Consider the following 23356-nt stretch of genomic DNA (forward strand, 5'->3'; position numbering starts at 1 on the left):
ATACAGATGCTACATGGGAAACAGGAAAGTACAATCACTACTGAATTGTGGTACTGATTTCTTACTGCAAATAAATCTATACCAAGTACTTTCTGAAATCACTAGAGATGGTTCTTAACTAAACAAATGCTTATTGGCATTCATAACAGTGTCTGATATTACCTCTCTGTCCTATCAATCATGGTTTATGTGGTTCACTGATTAGATGAAAAGAGAATCACATTAATTCTTATTAATGAGCACTGTGGGAAGACAGTGGCAAGAAGGGAATGGTAATTCTTAAAGATGGTTGATTAAATGTCATATAGTCAAAAAAACATACATTTTGTGAGGCTGAAGAAAAAAAAACCAATAATTACTGAGGTCACCAATAGTATCTTCTACTGTGATTTAACAATATCATCTACAACAAGAGAGGAACATTTAAATAAGTTCTTTCACCCATTTAAAGTGCAAGGAGTCACTAAAAATGTGTACACAGAATTAAGATCAGGAAAAAAGGGCTTATATGGAAAAAATAGATTATAAAATTATACATAAATAGCCAAGCGCAGTGGTACACACCTATGTCCCAGCTACTTGGGAGACTAAGGTGAGAGGATCCTGAGATCAGGAATTCCAGGCCAGCCTAGGCAACAGAGCAAGACTCCATCTCTTAAAAAAAAAAAAAAAAAAAAAGATTCAGCCAGGTATGGTGGCTCCATCTCTAATCCCAGCCCTTTGGGAGGCCAAGGTGGGAGGCCAGGAGGTCCAGACCAGCCTGGGAAACATACCGAGACCTTGTCCCTACAAAAAAATAAGCCAGGTGTTGTGGTACATGCCTGTGATCCCAGCTACTTATGAGGCTGACGCAGAAGGAGCCCTTGAGCCCAGGAGTGTGAGGTTAGAGTGAGCTACAATTGTGCCACTGCACTCTAGCCTGGGCAACAAAGCAAGACCCTGTTTCTAAAATTAATTAATTGATTAATTAATTTTTAAAGATTACATATAAATCAATCACAATGTTGTAAAACTAAAAATCAGAATGAGTAAAGAGAATAATTTCCCTCATATGTTTTGGAAGAAACTATCTGGAGGTTGAATGGTATTTATCCTCACAAATAATTGTGGGCCTCCTGTGTATACGGCACACTGTAGGCACCATGGAGGATAAACTGAGCAGGAAAGACATTTTAGAACCCCGGTAACATAACCTAGACGGCTCAAAAGAGGATATTTTTCAAATTTGCTATAGTGAGTGTGAAACATCTTTACAATGGAAGGAAGACTACTAAAATTGCCTTCAAAAGTATTTTTTGGCATTCAAGATTTACCAAAAATATCCATGTTTCTGACAAATTCAACTTCTTCCCACAACACACATGCACTGGCACCAGGATTCGTGATGAGCTGCAGCTAACAGTGACCACAGAGCAATAGATGCTGAAGTCGGTATAGATTACACTTCTATAATTGTATTACAGCCTCTCATTCCACCTGCTTTTGTTTTTTTTACATGCTGGTGCTGGGAGTCAGTTTTAGAAATATATTTTTATTCAAACTTCTTCCATTTTACTTGTTTAACTCCTTTTGTGGCTCTATCAGAAGAAATTCGCCTTGTCTTTGTGCACATTATTTTATCAGAAATATCCCAATCAACAGACGCGAACACCCTTCTGGTTTCAGTTCCGTTACCTCACTGAGGTGGCTGGACAGATCATGTCTAAGGTTACTTCCAGGTTTATAAATTTAAAAATTCTATAACCTCAGGTCTTACGCCTCTTTCCATAAAGCCCTTTCTAAGTAAATTCAAACAGCTTCATTTATTGCATTAAATCTTTCCCCTCTTTCCCAGTTCCCGTATTTTTAGATCACATACCATACTGAAATCTATCTTTGTGTAGCTGTGTGAGGCTGTCAGGACTGGGTTTTTTTTTAAATGCCTGCACAATCTATATAGGAGTGGCAGCAAACTTACATTCACCCTTCAACACCCAGATCTGCTCCTGTCCCACTGTTTCTGACTTCTCAATCCAGCATTAGTCTACTCCTCCACTCCTAAGGCATTCCAGGGAGGGGTTTTTTTTTAATAGCACTCATCTTACTATTTCATAATTATTTGTTGATCAGTGTGATCCCTTCAGTGGTTCCTGTCTTAATAACAAGGGCTAACATTTTCTGAGTGCTTACTATGTATGTACCTGGGAGGCACTTTACTATCTTTCCTCATTCAAGTCTCATAATTTCATGATTAGGTACTATTTATCCCATTTTACAGATAAAGAAACTCTCAAATTCCTCTGACCTTATAAGATACTCTTGGCCGGGCACGGTGGCTCATGCCTGTAATCCCAGCACCTTGGGAGGCCAAGACAGGAGGACAGCTTGAGGCCAGGAGTTTGAGACCAGCCCGGGCAACAGTGAGACCCTGTCTCTACAAAGAAAAGTCTTTTTTTTAATGTAGCCGGGCATGGTGCAGCACACCTGCAGTTCCAGCTACTGGAGAGACTGAGGCAAGGAGGATCACTTTGAGCCCAGGAGTTCGACGTTACAGGAAGCTATGATGATGCCACTGCACTGTAGCCTGGGCAATAGAGCGAGCCCCTGTCTCATTCATTCATTCATTCATAAAATCATTTCAATTCTGCCCATACCACAGCCACTCTGCCAGACTTTTTCTTGCCTCTCAAATACCTACTGCCAGACCAGGGTATTGACTGAAAGAGTAAATGCACTGAACTTCTCCCCTTCCCTGAACGGGGCCATTGGAAGAAGTCTTCTCAAATTCACATCCTTGTAATTCGGGCTCTAATTTTTTTCGTTCATCCAACTCCAATCTCTGAAGAAAATGGGCTTCTTTCTTAAAGCCTAACTTAACCCAAATCCATATATCCATCTTACCATTCTACTAGAACTACTTCATAAAGTCATCATTAACTCCCTGGCTACATCCCATCTTCACTATATTTGATAGCTCTAAGTCTGACACTGTAACCCAGCACACCTCTGTGGAATGTTCTTCTCCCTCAGCTTTTATGATAGCACCTCTCTGACCACTACGATGCCCCAAGCTCAGGCCCTGCGCTCAGCTTTCCTTGTTATGCACTTTCTCTCATGCAGACTCTCCACTCTCTCTAAGGTCCCTGACATTCAACACTCTCACTTCACCTCGAGTCCCACATCTTCAACTTCATCAATCAGTTCAATTCAGTTCATTCTTCAAATTCAACATGACAAAATCAAAGTCCCATCTTCTCTCCCAGCCTCTCTTCTAAATTTCCATTTTTCCTGTCACTCAGGACCAAAATTTAAAAGTCATCTTGAACCACAAGCTCCCTCACCTTTAACATATCATCTGTCACCAAACCTATCCACTCCTTTGATTGCAACATCACTTAATTCACTCCCTCTCTCTATTCCACTGCTGCCATGGCTCTCGCCGCTAGAACAGAATAGCGTTCTCTCAACCATTCCCTCTGGTGCAAAGCCCATCAAGTTCATCCTTCGTTCCTCTCTCACATGAGCCTTTCCACAATAACCCTTTGGAAGACAACTGTGGTTCCCCACTGGGGGATCAAACCCAAACTCCTCATCCTCTCAAGTCAAGGCTCTCTACACGCTCAACTTGCCCCTGCCCGCCCACGTCCCCTCTCTTGCCCTGCCATACCACTGGCCCCAATCCAGGCTCCTGTGCTCAGAGTCTCTGGCATGTAACAAACTCAAGTCCCCCTCAGTCATGTTGGGACCCTGTCTGCTAACATACTCTTTCCCCTCCTTTCTACCTATCTAAATCCTAACCATTTCTGAAAGCCCAAGATTGACTGCTTTAATATTTTCCCTCCAAAATGAAATATCTCCAAAGCACGGCCTCTCCTACATTTTTTCTAATTGCTGCATGTACTTTAAGTCCAGTCTCTCTAATTTTTCTAACTGACACATACTATAGCCTTTTGTTCAACTGTGCTGAAATGGCTAAAAGTAATTTATCAATTTAAAAAAGTTTTCTTCCTGAAGAGCAGTGAACATGTCCACAGTTTTAAAATCATCACTGCACCTAGAATAGTGCTTTGCATAAAGTAAGGACTCAATAGATTCTTGTTAACCAAGATAGAACTTGGAGATGACAAGATGTGTATTTTAAGAAGCATCCTACAGTTTTTATAAACTTGAATTTTTAAAATTCATTTTTTATCTGGTCCTTGACACCCACAAGGTTTAAAACATTAAAAATTCATACATGCTCAAATATTCTATAGGACAATTCTAGAAAGAGAAACTGTAAGCATCAAGTGTGGGAAGGCATGACTATGCTGCCAAGCATTTCATAAAAATATTGGAGTTCTGGCCACTGTCAGTTACAATACTCTAATTTAACTGAATTACTTGTTGGCCATTTAAAATCAATTTTACAAGCTTCAGCGGGAAGAGATTTTTACTACAAAAAGTGGAGAAATTTTAAAGCCTGCTTCAAATGAAAAAGCTCTCCAACCAAAAAATAAAGTTTTTTCTGACTTGACATATATATATTTCTTCTGGTACACTGGATTAGTGAGGAAGTTACCTTAAAAACTACCCGGGTGATAGATTAGATAGGTTTCTTGGTTGCAAGCAACAGAAACCAAACCTGGCTGGCTGAAGCCAAAAGCAAATTTACTAGAAGAAATATCAAAGGCTCAGAAAATTGGAGTGGCAGGGACTACAGGGTCAGTTTTGGAAGATGAGCCCATAGCATGCGCTCTCCAGGCCTGGCAGCAACAGCCATGGCCTGGGTCCACATCACAAACATCTGGTCAGCACATGGCCACCGTCTTCCTCTGCCCCTCCACTTGGCCTTCTTAAGACCCAGACTCCAAGCACTGAGCAGCCAACTAGTGGCATCTTAGCTGTGCATCCACGTGGGCACACCAGAGAGGGGGGCCAGCATACTGGCCCGTTCGGTTTCTGTGGAGGGTGGGCCCTTCCTCCCCTCCAAGAGGGGCTTTCTCCAAAAAGGAGAGAGGGGCACTCTGAGGAAGGAGGAGTTGGCCAGAGATCCTAGAAATAGTAAACACCCCTCTCCCCAAAGATACATTCTCTTTCAAAGTTATTCACAGAAATCCAGAAACATTATTCTATGCTTTCTGATTTTATGCCACTCAATACACTCCATATCCCTGCATCACAGCTACCCAAACTCTTCTCCAGAGGCACCACTGTGTGTGCTATTGCCTCTATTGTCCTTGGCCTCTTCTGCCCAGTATGGCCACAGCACACACTCCTCCAAGTCCCCTGATCAAGCCCTCTGTCAAGTCCTTCTCAGTCACACAGCTTATCAAACCCAAAAAGAATTCATCTCCCCTCTTGTTCCTCCCACAGCACTGTATTTCTAGTTTTTAAAAAAAGTTTATGGATTTGTTCTCGGCTGCTTGGCATCTGGTCTCGTGTCTCTGCAGACCCTGCAAACTACCTAATATACTCAGCAAAATGTTGTCCAAACTGCAAGGGGGTTTTGCTTCTTTGAAGTAAACCTCATAGAAGGCCACTATTTGCAGTAAACATGTGTCATGTCTTCTGGCTGGCTGGCATCTTTTAAGTGTGTGTGCTATGATTAGAGAATCATGAGCCCAGAACCCAGAGTACTCATATTCTGCGTATTCTGCAGAACCAAGATACTCCTAAGCTAGCACAGGCTCACCTGTGTGAGGTTTGGATTCACAAGTCATAAGTAGAAGAAAGCTGCTCAGAGGACAACCATTTTGCTGGCAAGGGTGTCCGGTTTTGGGTGGTGGTGGGGTGCAAGGTCCTGCAAAAAACTGCAGTTATAGACTAGAAAATTGGATTCCTGACAGCAGCGCTTGGTGCAGCCAATAGGCCTGTTCTCTTGCGTAGGTTTGCACGTTGTTCCTGGAAGCTTGGCATTGAGTTTTGGTTATCTAGCCTTTCCAACAAGTCTGAATTCCCTAATAAATATTTTAAAATTAAGATATCCTTTACAGGGTAGTAACATGTACCTATCTCGATGTACAGTTCAATGAGGTTTAACAATTGTATATACCTGTGTTACTTTCAACAAGATAAAGATATAAAACATTTAAAAAATAAATAAATAAAAAATAATAAAAAAAAGTTTATTATAAAAACAATCCACAGAGGATTTTTTTATTATTATTATTTTCAGAGACAGAGTCTTGCTCTGTTGCCCAGGCTGGAGTGCAGTGGGACCATCATAGCTCACTGTAACCTGAAACTCCTGGGCTCAAGCAATCCTCCTACCTCAGCCTCCTAGACTGTTAGGATTACAGGAATGAACCACTGTGCTTGGCTCACAGAGATTTTAAATTAAAAAATAGATGTTAAATCAGTTTTTTAAATGCATTTAAAATAATTTCTTAGACATGCAACAAAATAACAATTTTTAATGGCATATAGCATTTTTTTTTTTTTTATTTTTTTTTTTGAGACAGAGTCTCGCTCTATTGACCAGGCTAGAGTGCTGTGGCGTCAGCCCAGCTCACGGCAACCTCAAACTCCTGGGCTCAAGCAATCCTCCTGCCTCAGCCTCCCGAGTAGCTGGAACTATAGGCACGCACCACCATGCCCGGCTTATTTTTTCTATATAGATTTTTAACTGTCCAAATCATTTCTTTCTATTTTTTTTTTTTTTTTAGTCTCACTCTTGCACAGGCTGGTTTCGAACTCCTGAGCTCAAGCGATCCTCCCGTCTGGGCCTCCCAGAGTGTTGGGATTACAGGCGTGAGCCACCGAGCCTGGCCATGGCATAACGTATTAACACCATGAAATAAAATGTAGGTTAAATTTTCAAGGATTTTCCTGGTTTCAGTGGCAGTTACAGCTTTAAAACTGGTAGAGTGGCTGGGCGCGGTGGCTCACGCCTGTAATCCTAGCACTCTGGGAGGCCGAGGCGGGCACATTGTTTGAGCTCAGGAGTTCAAGACCAGCCTGAGCAAGAGCGAGACCCCATCTCTACTAAAAATAGAAAGAAATTATATGGACAGCTAAAAATATATATAGAAAAAATTAGCCAGACATGGTGGCACATGCCTGTTAGTCCCAGCTACTCGGGAGGCTGAGGCAGTTCAATTGCTTGAGCCCAGGAGCTTGAGGTTGCTGTGAGCTAGGCTGACGCCACGGCACTCTAGCCCGGGCAACAGAGTGAGACTTTGTCTCAAAAAACAAAAAACAAAACAAAACAAAACAAACAAACAAACTGGTAGAGTTCTCTATGAAGCTCCTTGTTTTCACATCCTTGTGGATGTGAAAAAACAAGGGTCTTTATCCCTCTCCCAGACATTGGGTTGGACCCTCTTGATTTCTTTCTCCCAATACAGGCTGGGCAGGGGTCAACAGGAAGGAGGAAGGGAACAAGAGCTTTCTTTACCCACAAAACTTTGAGACAAACAGGTTTCTCAAGGCTACATATCCAAGTCTCTGACTTTCCATGGTTTAGCTGACCCAATGTCCTCCATCTGGAATATTCTTCTACAGGTACCCAAATCCAACCATGCTGTTCAGGTCTAGCCCATGAGCTCCACAAAGTCGTACCTGATGCTCCAGTTCATCTTTCTTCAGACTCCTCCAAATTCCTATAAACACTCCACTCCATCAATTCTCTAGTTATTTTACACTCTAAATAGCATCTTGTCAGCAGACTAAAGCTCAGATTTTGTATTCTGCACATCTTATACTTAGTTTAAAGTATTCTTTATACATACCACAATACAATTACTTTTGTAATCAAAAAATTAATTCCCTTTTGAAAGAAAAATCATCACCCATAGTGCCCGGCAGAAGGATGATCCCAAACTAGTTCCTTATCAAACAGTTGTGGCACCTATAAAAATACCTTAGAAATAAAATTACATAGCAACTCTCTAGATTACATTCCTAACTCATTTTACCAGTAAAATCTGAAAATTTTGTCTTATTATTAAGGCAGACTCCTCAAACTGCAAACCTCCTGGGAAGAAAGCAACACCATGGTGATGGAGGTAAAATCCCTGAGTCAGGGCTCAGCACATTCGATTAATGATGGCTGAATATAAATCTAGCAACCAAACCATTTCTAGACAGAGGAAGCAAAATGAAAATATTAAACAAGCAAACAAATTTCCAAGTTATGATCACAATGACCACATATTTAAAATATATTAGTTAAAGCTACTCACACATGAAAAGTATTTTATAAAAGTATGTAACTTCTTGGCCGGGCGTGGTGGCTCACGCCTGTAATCCTAGCACTCTGGGAGGCCGAGGTGGGCGGATCGTTTGAGCTCAGGAGTTCGAGACCAGCCTGAGCAAGAGCGAGACCCCATCTCTACTAAAAATAGAAAGAAATTATATGGACAGCTAAAAATATATATAGAAAAAATTAGCCGGGCATGGTGGCGCATGCCTGTAGTCCCAGCTACTCGGGAGGCTGAGACAGGAGGATCCCTTGAGCTCAGGAGTTTGAGGTTGCTGTGAGCTAGGCTGACGCCACGGCACTCATTCTAGCCTGGGCAACAGAGTGAGACTCTGTCTCAAAAAAAAAAGTACGTAATTTCTTTCAACGTGTATTTTATTAGGATTCCTAAGTATTCCAAGAAAAATCATTATCCTTTCCCCTTTTAATAAAAGTATAGGCACTATATGTCTCAGTTCACATCTACTTCTGTTCACCATTGCTAAACTGCTCTCATAAAGCACATCAGAAATGTGTTAAATAACTGACCTAGTAAAGATTTTCCAGGCAGTTCCTTTTGAGGAATTTACTGTTTTATAAACAAAGAGATCAACTAATTGCATATGAAGAAAGTCTACTTAACGGATCATTCCTTTTTTATGTTTATAGTATTCTTCATTTTTCTTTATAAAAGTTTGTTTCTACTTGCTTTAAATTTTTATTCTTTTTGTAATAATTTTTTAAATGCTCTCTGATATATGGACTAGAAATGTATCTTTTTTCTCTTCTTTTAGAAGTGCTCACAAAATACACCAACATAAGATAATGCTTTATGACACTCAAATTGCTAATTTCCCATTTTGAAATTGAGTTAAAAGATGTTCCAAACTACATAAGAACTTTTTAAAGTGTATTTGGATAAAGCATACAAAAAGTCATGACCTTACCCTGCCTCAGCTATGTAACCAACAGGAACAGTCCACTTGATTAACTGCACTAAGAAAGAAGCAGAAGCACACATATTGAAATGATAAAATGTCCAAAAAAAAAAAAAAATACACACTTATGTTTGCTTTGCAAATACTTTTGGTATTTACATTTGTATATGGGTGTATCACTCTAGTAATTTTTCTATTTCAAATTAAATAGGAGATTGAATTGCAATGATCTATTTCAGCCAAGTTTTCCCATACTCAGCTCTGTGTTGGCATTTTGGGGACTGGTGGGAAAAGATAAAAAGAAGTTAAGACATGATCTCTGGCCAGGCACGGTGGCTCATGCCTGTAATCCCAACACTTCAGGAAGTTGAAGCGGGAATACTGCTTGAGGCCAGGAGTTCAAGACCAGACTGAGCAAAACAGCAAGACCCCATCTCTACAAAAAATAAGAAAAGATAGCTAGACATGGTGGCATGAACCTGTAGTCCCACCTACTTGGGAAGCTGAGGTGGTAAGATCACTTGTGCCCAGGAGTTTGAGGTTGCAGTGAGCTATAACGACACCCAGAGCAAGACCGTGTCGCCAAATAAATAAATAAATAAATAAAAGACATGATCTCTGACTCAGGAAGAGCTGAAAAGCCACAATTCCACCCATAATTTCTATCATTCTACCTGCTCTCTATTCCACAGCTGAGGATAAAGGCATATGGCTAAAATAAACAGCTTTCTACTAGTTTAGGCTCACACATTACCTTGAGCAAGAAAGTACTATGACTTAAAAGGCCCACTCTTCCAGTTCCTCTGAGTAGTCTAAACAATGAGACAGTTTAGAAATCAGCAAACACCATCTGATCCAGACAACTGCTGAGCTGCTTTTTTAGGGGCTTGAAGGTCAGTTAGGCAAATGACTTCCATACCTTAGCCCTCTCCTGACACAGATATAACCCTGGGGCAGCATATACTCAGCCTCACAAGAACTGGCCTACAAATACACACACACCCTTTCCATTCCCAGCAGCTGTCTACTCTAGAAGGATCCCTGGCACTTAAGGTAACCAAACCTCAATAAAACCAGGTAAATGTTGAAAAAGTATAGGTACTCAAGTAGCCTGAGTTCTAATCAATTTCTAGGAAAAACTAGCAAACCTTTGTTCTATCAAGCAAAAACTGTCCTCCAATCTTTTACTTGCAATGCATCGCAGTACTAACTTTTATAAGCTAACTACCTGGCTAGTGTGCAAAAGCCTGATATTTTATCTCTCTAAGCATATACAAGTAACTGGTAACAGGCCAGGCGTGGTGGCTCACACCTGTAATCCTAGCACTCTCGGAGATCGAGGTGGGCGGATCATTTGAGCTCAGGAGTTCTTGCTCAGGTAGGTCTTGAACACCTGAGCTCAAGCGATCCTCCCGCCTCAGCCTCCTAGAGTGCTAGGATTACAGGCATGAGCCAGGACGCACGGTCAGTACTTTCTTTTATCTCCATCTTATATTAAACACAGCTTTCTCTAATAAACTCTTACCATCCCATTCACTTCTGCCCGTCACACTGAAAGGAAAGAAGGTAGTTACATGGGATGTCACTGGTTTGTTTGCTTGCTTACTTTATTTTTTATTTATTTATTTATTTTGAGACAGAGTCTCACTCTGTTGCCCAGGCTAGAATGCAGTGGCATCAGCCTAGCTCACAGCAACCTCAAACTCCTGGGCTCAAGCGATCCTCCTGCCTCAGCCTCCAGAAGCAAAGGCTTCATTCACGAAGGTGGGAACAGGAGGGGAGATTGTAGACATGGTACTTTAGGGCAGAAATTCTCAAAGTGGATTCAAGGATGTTTTCTCTGGTGTTGAGAGGATTTTACTCAGAAAGTTGACTTCAGGTATGTATGTTTCCTTACCAAATGTTAAGTTTTAGGATTTTATTTCCAAACTCAACTCCTTGCCCTTCTTTTATCCACACATTATCTTTTTGCCTGTGATGGTTCCTTCATTCTGTTTCATATGTTAACCACCACAAATCAATGCTTCAAGACTCAGCACCCACAAACTTTACATCATGTTTCTTAAACCTTCACCTAGATAAAGAATAAAATGATGATGACAGGAAAATTTTATGATCACCCGTATCAACCTCCATCTCCAATATTATCTATTCTAACATTAACTTTTTTTCCCTAGAGACAGGGTTTCACTCTGTCACCCAGGCTGGAATGCAGCCTGGTGTGATCACAGCTCACTACAACCTCCAACTCCTGGGCTCAACAGTCTTCCTTGCTCAGCCTTCCAAGCAGCTAGGACTACAGGCCCATGCCACCACACCTGGTTAATTTTTTTTGTGAGACAGAGTCTCACTCTGTTGCCCGGGCTAGCGTGCCATGGCGTCACCCTAGCTCACAGCAACCTCAAACTCCTGGGCTCAAGCAATCCTTCTGCCTCAGCCTCCCAAGTAGCTGGGACTGCAGGCATGCGCCACCATGCCTGGCTAATTTTTTCTATATATATATTTTTAGCTGTCCATATAATTTCTTTCTATCTTTAGTAGAGACGGGGTCTCGCTCTTGCTCAGGCTGGTCTCGAACTCCTGAATTCAAACGATCCGCCTGCCTCGGCCTCCCAGAGTGCTAGGATTACAGGCGTGAGCCACCACACCCGGCCTAATTTTTTAATTTTTTGTAGACAGGTCTTGCTATGTTGCCCAAGCTGGTCTTGAACTCCTGGCCTCAAGTGAGCCTCCCACCTTGGTCTCCCAAAATGCTGACACTATAGGCGTCAGCCTACATACCCAGTCTTAACTAATTTTAGAATGCAGACTGGACATACATTGTTGGTTATGAACCACTATCAAGTAGTCATTAAAACAGTAACTACTGGCCGGGTGTGTGGCTCACACCTGTAATCCTAGCACTCTGGGAGGCCGAGGCGGGAGGATGGCTTGTGGTCAGGAGTTCGAGACCAGCCTAAGCAAGAGCAAGACCCCGTCTCTATAAAATTAAAAAGAAAGAAAAGATTGAGAAAACAGTAACTACCACTTGATTATAGTTTGTTTGTATACTTACTTATGTACATATTCATAAAAGGTCCCAGGATATCAGCAAAATGAAAGCCCCTTGCTCGCAGGTACTGCACCACTAGGGCTGGGAATCAGTACATTGTATCAATCACCCAATAAAAATCCTGTGAGATGGCAGACTCTCAAGTTCAATGTCTGAAAGAAATCCAAAGTATCCTACCATAGGATTATCCAATAAGATTCAGAAAAGATTTACAACTTAATGCACAGATACTTCCATCAGGCTGATACTCTGTCACTAAGACACTGGAAATAAAGAAACTGGAAATAAAGAAAGAGCCGCGAGACTTCTCTGACACACATTTGTCAATGCATTATTGGTAGACACTACCAGTGTGTTTTGGCTATCAGTTCCTCCACTAGACTGTAAGCTGCTTGAAAGCAGGGACTATAGGGGTTCATTCATTCCTTTACACATTCAACAAATAATACTGAGCTGCTTTACATTCTAAGCACCCAGGATACAGAAGTGAATAAAATGGACAAAAATTCCCATCCTCACGGACTAGCTTGTAGTCTAGGGGGAGGAAAAAGGCAATAAACAAATGAATACATAATATACCTGGTGGTAATGTGTGCTGCCAAGAAAAAAGCAGCATTAGAGACAAATAGTCTCAATGGACTAGTGTTGTTTTATACAAGGTAATCATCAAAGACACATCTGCTAAGGTGATAAGCAAAGACCTGAAGTGAGGAGTGACCCATGCAGGTAATATGGGAGAGAAACAACAGAGAGCAGTGGGGCTGGTAGAGGGGATGAGTAAGAGGGAGAGTAGTAAGAGATGACATCAGAGCTGTAGCAGGAGACCTGATCATCCAGGGCCTCAGAGGTCACAGTTAAGACTTTAGATTCACTCTGAGACAGAACACCACTGGAGCAGAGGAGTGACACATGACTTCTGTGTTAGAAGAATCACTCTAGCAGCTATGGCAGAGAAGACTACAGGAGTGAGGGCAGAAGCAGGGAGACCAGTTAGGAAGATAGGGCAATAGTCCAGGCAAGAGGCAGTAATGGGTTAGGCTAGAACACCACAGTGAAGGTTGAAGAGATATGGCTGGATTTGGGATTTCTGCCAATAAGATGTGGGTATGAGACAAGGAAAAGTCAAGGATGACTCCAAGGTTTCTAACCTGAGCAAGTGGTAGATTAATTTACTGAAGACCATAGAAGAAGCAAATTTTTATTGTTGTTTGTTTCTTGGTGGATAATAATGGAATAATGAATTCAGTTTGGAGGCTGGGCACGGTGGCTCATACCTGTAATCCTAGCACTTTGAGAGGCCAAGGCAAGAGGACTCCTTGGGGCCAGGAGTTCACGACCAGCCTAGGCAACATAGCAAGATCCTGTCTCTAAAAAAAAGAGAAAAATTAGCCAGGTGTGGTGGCATGCACCTGTAGTCCTAGCTACTCGAGAGGCTGAAGCAGGAGGATTGCTTGAGCCCAGGAGTTTGAGGCTGCAGTGAGTTATGATGATACCTCTGCACTCTAGCCTAGGCAACAGAGTGGGACAAAGAAAAGAAAAAGAGAAAGAGAACGAGAAAGGGAAAGGGCAAGGAAAAGGGAAAGGAAGAAAGAAATCAGTTTGAGCATTTGAGGTTTAAGATGCCTATCAGATATCCAAATGGAAATATCAAGTAGATTGCTAGATATTCAAGTCTTGATTTCAGGAGAGAAGTCAGGGCTAAAAATAGACATTTGAAAGTAATCGGTATAAAGATGGTATTTAAAGACGGGACTCTCTACTGTATGGGGCAGGGAGGAGAAGAGGTTCAAATATTGTGCCCTCACTCACTACAAAGAAAAGAAGTCAGAAAAATGAGGAGGAATCTATAATACTAGGGAGGAGCAAACAGAAAGGGAGGGAAGAACTAGAGAGATACCCCAGAAGCACAGTGAAGAAAGTGTTTCAAAAAGAAAGGAATTACCAAGTAACACAAAGACTGGCCACTCAATGCCGTAACTGGATTTGGTTATCTTGAAGAGGGGCTTTAGCAAATGGTAGGAAAAAGTGCCTAATTGGAATGAATTTGGGAGAGAATGCAAAGAGGGGAAGTGGAGACAGCAATTACAGAAAAATATTGCTGTGAAAAGGAAGACAGAAATGGAATGGTACCTGGAGGGAATATGAGCTCAAGGATGTATGTTTCTTTTTTTAAATGGGAGACGTAGCCTGTTTGCCCTGTGAATGATAAAGTTGAGAAGGAAAGACGATGGTGCAGGAGAGACTGGGTATGTTGGGCATGGTTGCTGGGCAGGCAGGAGGTGACAGACACAGGTGGACGGGTTGGCTTTATGAGGGAATAGTCTTATTTATCTGTATATTCCCAGGGTCTTGTACAGAGACCAATCCATAGCAGGGCTCTCAAAAAAATATATGCTGAAGAACAAATTAAAAAAATGTATTCCTGAACAAAGGCCTTTCTTTTTTTTACTATGCTATCAAGAGACATACAGATTGCTTCACACACAGTAGATATGCAATACTACTCTTGTTGAGAAATGAGCATCACCCCAAGGCAAAGAAGTAGGATTAGGGCGAGGGGAGGAGTAAAAAGGAATGGAGATTGCAGTATGAACTCAGGCCGGAATTCACATCTTGGGGAGGAAGCAGAAAAGAATGTAACGGGAGAAACGACTGACTAACTGGTGTTAGGCAGGCAGAAGGGGAAGCAGGGGAAAAAAAGCCTCCAGGAAAGACTCTGAGAAATGAGGAGCAGAAATGTCCAGTCAGATGACGGATCTATGTACCCACTGTATTCTTAGAGCAATGTCATACTGGACAGTAACCAAGATATGCTACAGAAGCACTCCCTGACCACTCTGGGATCTACTGGAAGCCCTTCGTCATGGTTATCACCTCTGGGGTTGCCACCCGTGCTTTACTCCCCTCTCTAGAGCCTGCTGCAAGGTGGAGTCTGCAGTGACGTCCTTCCACCTACTCCTCTGGGGCATTTAACAGACAAACACTCAGGCCACCAGAGTCTCTGCCCACTGAGGATCTCCAGTGTCAATCATCTCTCCATCCAACCCGACGAGCTCAAGGATCTCAGAAAATGAGAAGCAGCAGCCCCCTGCCAAGACATGCAGGGATTTTAGTGGAAAAGCTCAACAAACAAACCTAATACCTTAAGTACAATTTCATCCTATCTTTTTAAAGACAGTTTTAATACAAAGGGAAATCTGACACAATCCTATTAGTAGACATTCTCCCCCCTGGGTAAAAACAGAACCTTTAGGAGCAGCTTTAACTCTCCTAGGCACTGTGATGTCGTTTGGTGTATATCCTGTATCATTGGCCTTTCTAAAAGTAAAAACAAGCTCATCCCTAGTGTCTCTCACTTCTCCTCATCACAGAGGCTCTAAAAATGGAAAGAATAGGGGAAGAGGAAAAACCTCAGTGGAAGTGCTTTAGGAGGGCCAAAGCTAAATAACATGACAAAGATGAATGCCACCCTAGCACTCTGGGAGGCCAAGGCAGGCAGCTCGGGAGTTTGAGACCAGCCTGAGCAAGAGTGAGACCCCGTCTCTACTAAAAATAGAAAGAAATTAGCTGGACAACTAAAAATATATTAAAAAAATTAGCCGGGCATGGTGGCGCATGCCTCTAATCCCAGCTACTCGGGAGGCTGAGGCAGGAGGATCACTTGAGCCCAGGAGTTTGAGGTTGCTGTGAGCTAGGCTGACGCCACGGCACTCTAGCCTGGGCAAGAGAGTGAGACCCTGTCTCAAAAAAAAAAAAAAAAAAACGATGAATGCCATATTACCCAATTTAAGATAATAAAATCTTACTCAAGAAATAAGTTTCAGTCTTCCACACTATTTATGATAAAGTGTCAACTGGAGGATATGACAGATTTAAAAATATAAATGTACACGTATTTGCTAATCTTTGTAGGGTCAAGATCTTGTTTTGTGTTATATATACTGTTGAATTGCAAGCTGTCTTTATTTCATATGCCACACCCATAATGAATGACCTATGTTTTCCAATCCTAGTTTCTATAAAGAACAAAAACCTGAAAATATTCATGAAGTAACCTATGTGCAGAGTCCCTTATAGACTTTTAAGATTCTTTCCCCAATCTTCTCAAGTTTGCCTGTCCACATAATTGAGCAGCAATTTCTTTTAGTGACTTGCATTTATGAAGTCTTCCAAAGCATTTGAAATACTTCTCACAAAACTGTCATTTTTGAACTCAAATTTCACTTAGGAATATTTAATCAGGTTGCACAATTACAATAACAAGTATGATGAACATAAACAGATACAGAAATAAATACAACTGACTCTTTGTAAGCACACAATTCACTGGCTAGGAGGCCACAAGGTTGGGGTACACCAGACCCAGGGGCCTGCCAAGTAACAGCCAAACATTCAGTGCACCAAGTTGGTTAAAGTGGAGGTTGATTATGAGACCGTGCATTGTACATCAGGTTCAAAGTACTGTCATAAATACGTTAGTTATCACAAATGCCCAAAATGTAAAGATTTTAATTTATCAAATGTCAATAACAACTAGAAGATCTAAGTCGGGGAGTTTTCCTGTTAATTCTTGTTTATCAATAGGAAAAGAAGCCAGAAGTTTGGAGGAAAGGGAACTCATTTTTGTCACATTCTATCTCTTTGTTTTTCCATTTCTCCCACTAGATTCCAAGTTCCCTACATGTCTGTTTCCTCTGTTACTGTATCACGGAAGCTGGCACTCAATGAGTGATCAATAAACTTGCTACCTATGTGCACACATCTGAACCTGGATCAGAATTTCAGCTACTCTCACTGCTGGTCTGTAAGTAAAGTCTTCTGGGGCTGAAAAGACAGAATGCTAGAGGGTTTGACTTAGAGTCTATTATCTTCTAATACAGTCATGTGCCATGTAATGACACTTCAGTCAATGACGGTCCAAAAAGATTATGATGGAGCTGAAAAATTCCTACCGCATCATAGCCATAGTAACTTCGTCGTAGGCGTAGCAGTGCAACACATTACTCACATGTTTGTGGTGACTACTCAAACCTACTGCACTGCCAGTCGTAAAAAGTATAGCAAATACAATTACATATAGTACATAATACTTGATAATGATAATAAATGACTACATTACTGGCTTATGTATTTACTATACTGTACTTTTTATCATTATTTTAGAGAGTACTCCTTTACTTATTTAAGAAAAAAAAAGTTAACCACACGTAAAAGCCTCAGGCAGGCCCTTCAGGAGGTATTCCAAAAGAAGGCACTGTGATCACAGAAAATGACAGCTCCATGTGTGTTATCCTCCTGAAGACTTTCCAGTGGAACAAGATACGGAGGTGGAAGACAGTGTGATATTGATGATCCTGACCCTGTGTAGGAGGTCTAGGCTAATATATGTGTGTGGTTTTTTTTTTGGCTTTTTTCTTCATTATTTAATTATTTTCTAAGCTTTACGTCTTATCGTAAAGTAAATAAATTATGCTCTAATATGTGTGTTTATGTCAATTTTTAACAAAAAAGTTTAAAAAGTAAAAAAAAAAAAAAATTTAAATAGGAAAAAAAGCTTATAAAGGCCAGGCTCAGTGGCTCACGCCTGTAATCCTAGCACTCTGGGAGGCCAAGGCAGGATGACTGCTTGAGCTCAGGAGTTCAAGACCAGCCTGAGAAAGAGCGAGACCCTGTCTCTACTAAAAATAGAAAAATTAGCCAGGCATCTTGGTGCACACCTGTAGTCCCAGCTACAGGAGGCTGAGGCAGGAGGATTGCTTGAGCCCAGGAGTTTGAGGTTGCAGTGAGCTATGATGACGCCACTGCACTCTACCCAGGGCAAATGAGTCAGACTCTGTCTCAAAAAAAAAAAGCTTACAGAATAAGTATGTAAAGAAATGTAAAGAAAGTATGGTAAATTATACATGCATATTTAACCTCAATTTAAAAAAAGAAAATATTTTTGTATAGGTGTATAATGTGTTTTAAGCTAGGTGTTACTACAAAAGAGTCAAAAAGCTTACAAAATTAAAAATTCTATGAAGTAGAAAAGTTATTGTAAGCTAAGGTTAATTTGTTATTGAAGAAAGAAAAATTTTTATAAATTTAGTGTAAACTAAATGTACAGTGCTTACAAAGTCTACAGGGGTGCACAGTAATATCCTGGGCCTTCACATTCACTCACTGACTCACCCAGAGCAACTCCCAGTCCTGTAAGCTCCATTCATGGTAAGTGCCCTGTACAAGCGTACCATTTTTTATCTTTTATACTTACTTTTACTGTACCTTTTCTATGTTTAGATATACAAATACCACTGTGTTTCAGCTGCCTACTGTATTCAGTACAGTAACATGCGATATAGGTTTGTTGCCTAGGAGCAATAGGCTGTAACATAAAGCCTACGTGTGTGGCAGGCCAGCAGTCCCCAACCTTTTTGGTACCAGGAACCCGTTTCATGGAAGACAATTTTTCCAGGGACAGGTGGGCGGGGATCAGGCAGTGACTCAGGGACACAGACAGATTGGGAGCGGCTGTAAATACAGACGAAGCTTCGCTGGCTAGCCCGCCCTCCACTCACCTCCTAAGTTTAAGACAATTTTTCCATGGAGATGGGTGGTGGGCATGGGGAGGCCAAGCTCTGAGGCTCTGTCCCTAACAGGCCACAAACTGGTAGCAGTCTGCAGCCCAGGAGTTGGGGACCGCAGTAGTAGGCTACACTGTCTAAGTTTGTGTAAGTACACTCTATGATGTACACAATAAAAAAAAAAAAATCACCTAACAATACATATCTCAGAACGTTTCCCCTAGAACTTTGGACCCCAACACAGGGGCCACAGACGGCCACCCTCCGCAGCCCGCCAGGAACCTTGCCATACAGCAGGAGGTGAGAAAGACGCCCCATTTGCACCGACAGCAGCTCCCCATAGCTTCCAACACTAACTGAGCACCTCCCGCCCCCATCAGACCAGAGAGGGCATCAGACCCTCATAGGAGCATGAACCCCACTGCAAGCTCCACAGGTTGCACGCTCCCCATGAGAATCCAATGCCTGATGATCTGAGGTGGAGCCCAGGCGGTGATGCCCCTGACCTCACCCCGTTCATGGAAAAACTGTCTTCCACGAAATCAGTCCCTGTTGTCAAAAAGGTTGGGGACCACTGCCCTAGAACATATCCCTGAGGTCACGCGATGCATGACTGTATCTTCCTCTCTTTTTCTTCACATTGTATGTATGTTTCTTGACACTGGTTAAATTTATAAATCAGGTCCTGTTTATACTTACGTTACTACTGTAATGATGCTAATAATATTCTGTAAACTATTCTATCTTGAGTAAAGCCACTAGTGCCCTTTAAGAAATAAAATTGGGTCAACTATCCTATTAGGTTTAAATTTTACATTCCCACAATGTGTGGCAGCTAATACTTTCAGTCTCTGGCACATCTACTGAGAACGTAAAAGTTCTCCTGGAACTAACAAATTACTTCCCTTCCAACACAATTATATAACCTGAGAGTTGCACAGCACCCTAGAGATTATCTTGTGATCCAAAATCCCTCCCAATTAAGGGATCCCATCTAAAACCACTCAACTTTTTGGTCAAGGAGGGATACTAAAGTCCCACATGATAGAGTGCTGCATCCATAGTAGGTTCTTTAATACCTACTTGTTTAATTGAACTGAACAAGTCTAAAATGGGCCCATTTCATTAATTTTCCTGTTCTTCCCAGGCTTTAGCTGTAACACTCACTGAATCTGTAATTAAAAATTTGCATGCATCCTCTGCTCATTAACCAATGTGCATAAAGGAATTCAACAAAGGAAACTCCATGATAAATCAAATGTTTTAATCTGTTTAAAAAAAATTCTTTTAACAGTTTAAAAATTTTAGCTCCTAAAAGGCAAGTCCTATTCCAGGTCTGACATGCAAGCCTAAACACACAAGTAAGCATGCAACAACATTAATGCTTGCTAATGTCAGTACTTAATAAAACTTTTAACAGAAAATGGAAAATCACATCTTTGTTAGTTTGCTTATAATCTATAAAGGGTTTCCAATCTATCCAAAGTACTCACATGTTTTCAATTTCTAGCATGATTTTTCAATACAAATAGTCTTGCATCATTCATATAACTAAATTATATACCTTTCTACTTATAATTGGGGTGCTCACAGGCTTAACCATAGTAAGGTAGTAGGACATTGTTATTATGTTAATTATTTTCCCTCCAGTTAACAGCCTGTGATCCCATCTGATTCCCCATAATATGATATGATAATGAAGAAAACAAAGCCACTGGAGCAGTAACCACCAATGATTTTACTTTACTCAAGTATGTATTCCAAAACAGTACATAATTTACAACATGGCCCTGCTTAGTATCCCTATTACAATGCATCTGTTTTGGGGACTTTTATAACATATGCAGGACACAAAGCATACATTTCCAAATGCCCTTTCCTTCTGTTTTGCTTAAAGGGAGCACCCGTACCATCCCTCAACAGCACAATTAGTACTTCACTAACTAATTTTCTTCAGGCAATAATTTAAATTCCCACTTCCTCCTAAATATCTCTGGACAGCAACTACGGGCAATCTATCTGTGTCTTTCATCACAGCTTCTTTTCATAACTAACGGGTCAAGTTCCTTTCCCCCATTTCAACACGATGCACTGTACTGTAGCCCTGCCACCAGAGCCCACTGCTGAATGCCAGAATATAACATATTGAATTTCACTGTCCTTCATTGTTTCCAGTTTAACTGCCATTTTACCACCATGCACAGAAGAGAAATGCGTTCCCACAGGCATCTTATGAATTTCCAAAGCAGCTATTCTTTGTGGATTTACGAAACATGTGCCTTCTCTGAATTCTCTTCATCACCACAGAAACGGCTTTGAGAAGCTAAGATTTTTTTAAGTACCCGAAGCAAAAAGAAACTGATTCTAAAAGCATTTCTATTTTCCCAGCAAATTTAACACTAAGGGTCTTCCCAGTGGAAAAACGTCAGGGCAAAGATTTTAAATACTTCTCTTGGTCTTCCCAATTTAAATGAAAATGTTTCAGTTCACAAAGATTATTTTATCAAATGTCCTTTCTTCTCAGGCTACACCATAAGGGCTCCCCAGCCCATTGTAAAATAAACAGTTGGCTGTAACAACGCCCTAAATCTTACTAAGATACCCACCCCCCAACTTTGGGCTCACAGACACGCATAATCCCTCGGCAAACCCCAAACCTGCCAACGAAATGGACTGTTTCTCCCCCACAAAGGCCGGCCTGCGCCTCGTGCAAGGCGGCCTCTGCACACATGTGCTGGGCTGACAAGTGAGGAGCTGCCCTTCCTGGATCAAAGCTGGAGGCTTGGGCCGAAATCACACTCTTCCCAACCCACTGCCTCCTCCCGGCAGCCGCCCTCCCCGGTGACAGGCGGCCGGCCCTAAGCGCCCCGGCCTAAGGCTGGCAGCCCCCTCCGGCCGGGGCGTCACATATGGCCACGCTCAGACCCACTTCCCCTCCGCCCCACCGTCCTTTTTCCTTCTCCCTCTTTTTCGCCTCAGGAAATTCCGTCGGAACTTCATTCGACCCGAGCGGGGCGGCCTGGGCACACCCTCCTCCGGCAGCCGCGCCCCCAGCGCCCCGACCCGAAGCGGCCGGCAACCCCCGCGACCCTCGGCCGGACCAGCCCCGAGCCTCACCTCCTCCTCGCTCTCGCTGCGGAAACACAGGCATGCGGCCCGCTTCTTGTAACCGTCGCCGTCGTAGGTGCGGGTCTGGTTCGACTTGAGCTTCATCATCCTCCGAGCCCGGGTGGGGGTGCGGTGCGGGTCGCGAGAGTCGAGTGGTGGAGAGCCCGCTCCGGACGGCCACGCGCGCGCGCGTCCCCGACTCAGCCAAGGGAAGTAGGGAGGGAGAGCCGCTTCTCCGCTACACGGCTCCGCCGCTGCCCCACCGCGGTCGCCTCATTCCCCCCGACCGAGGTCCCGCGCCGCCGCCGTCACGGCTGCCGTCGCCGCTGCCGCCACGACCGCCGCCCCCTCTGCTGCCGCCACCCCCGACGACGACCACGCCGCCATCTTGGGCGCGCTGCGTCAGCGGCGTAAGGCCGCGCCGGCCTGCGGAACGACCGCGCGCTCGCAGCGCAGGCCGCGTTCGGGAATCGCGCCCTCCCAGTCCGCGCGGCGTAAACGAGCGTCTGGAATGAGAGCTCCGCGCGAGTCCGGGCGGCTGCTACGTCGGCAGCGTAGGCGTAGGGATGGTGGGGCGGGCAAGGAGGAAGCCAAGGGGAGTAGGGGTACCGGCGCAGGACCTCCTGGCGGCCGGGACTGAGACCCCGCCATCCAACCGCGCCAGTCAGCGGAGGGGGAAGCGAGAACTCGCCCAAGGTTATGCCGCGTATTCGCGGCCGGTGATGAGCCAAGGTCATGCCACCCGCTCCTTGTCCCTGCTGGTCTGTCTGGGAGGGGATGAGAGGGAAGGTCTGGAGAAGATAATAAGACGCAGTTAAACGCAACGGAGAGTGCATCCTGAGACGTGTGGGATTTGGAATTGCACGGAAACTGGGCGTGGTGGTGGGGGTGGAGCATCGTGCAGGTTGTGTTGACAACCTGAAGCTCTGGAAGTCTGTGGGCATGTCGTCCATTAGAAAGAAGATATATTACCCTGCAATCCTTTATTGTTGCAAAAAGCAAATGCTTCCTATTAAGGTAAACAAGAGGGCCGGAAAAGAAGGTGTATGTGTAAGTGTGCACACATAATGCAAATCATAAAACATCATGGTTCCTGACGATAAACGAGGAGTATGTATTGTGGATGTCAAAACAGATTCTCAAGAAAGGAAAAACGGGGTATGACTTGTGAATGTTCTCAGCTACCCACACCAAACCTAGTACCATGCCAGTGCCCTAAACACACGAAAAATCCGGTGCAGGATCTGTCTGTGAATTGCTTATTACCTTCTTGAATTTGCTTGTATTTAGTATAGTGAAAAAAGACTTTGAAACCAAACGTACCCGGGTTGGAACCTCAATTATATCATTTTTTTTTACCTCTATAAAAGAGGGATAGTAAACCTACTTAGCACATACAAGACACTCAATACATTGTAGCTAATATTGACATTTCACTCAACCCTTACCACATAGGCGTAGAATTCAGTTCATTTTGATCAATGCCCATGCAACAGAATTCCCAAACTCTTGGGAATTATGTCTCTGATTTAAAAGAAAGGAAGAAAAAAACCAG

General features: G+C 42.8%; 1 protein-coding gene across 1 annotated transcript in view; it reads right to left on the minus strand.

The window, feature by feature from the left end:
• The window catches only part of NUDT3 (nudix hydrolase 3), a 98045-nt gene extending 75842 nt beyond the window's left edge, over nucleotides 1-22203 (minus strand). The window contains exon 1 of the mRNA XM_069488880.1: nucleotides 21811-22203. Coding sequence (XP_069344981.1) covers nucleotides 21811-21909 — 99 coding nt within the window. The 5' untranslated portion in view covers nucleotides 21910-22203. The remainder of the gene's footprint in view (nucleotides 1-21810) is intronic.
• Between the last annotated feature and the right edge of the window lie 1153 nt (nucleotides 22204-23356).

Source organism: Eulemur rufifrons, chromosome 15 (genome assembly GCF_041146395.1).
Source record: "Eulemur rufifrons isolate Redbay chromosome 15, OSU_ERuf_1, whole genome shotgun sequence".
NCBI lineage: Eukaryota > Metazoa > Chordata > Mammalia > Primates > Lemuridae > Eulemur > Eulemur rufifrons.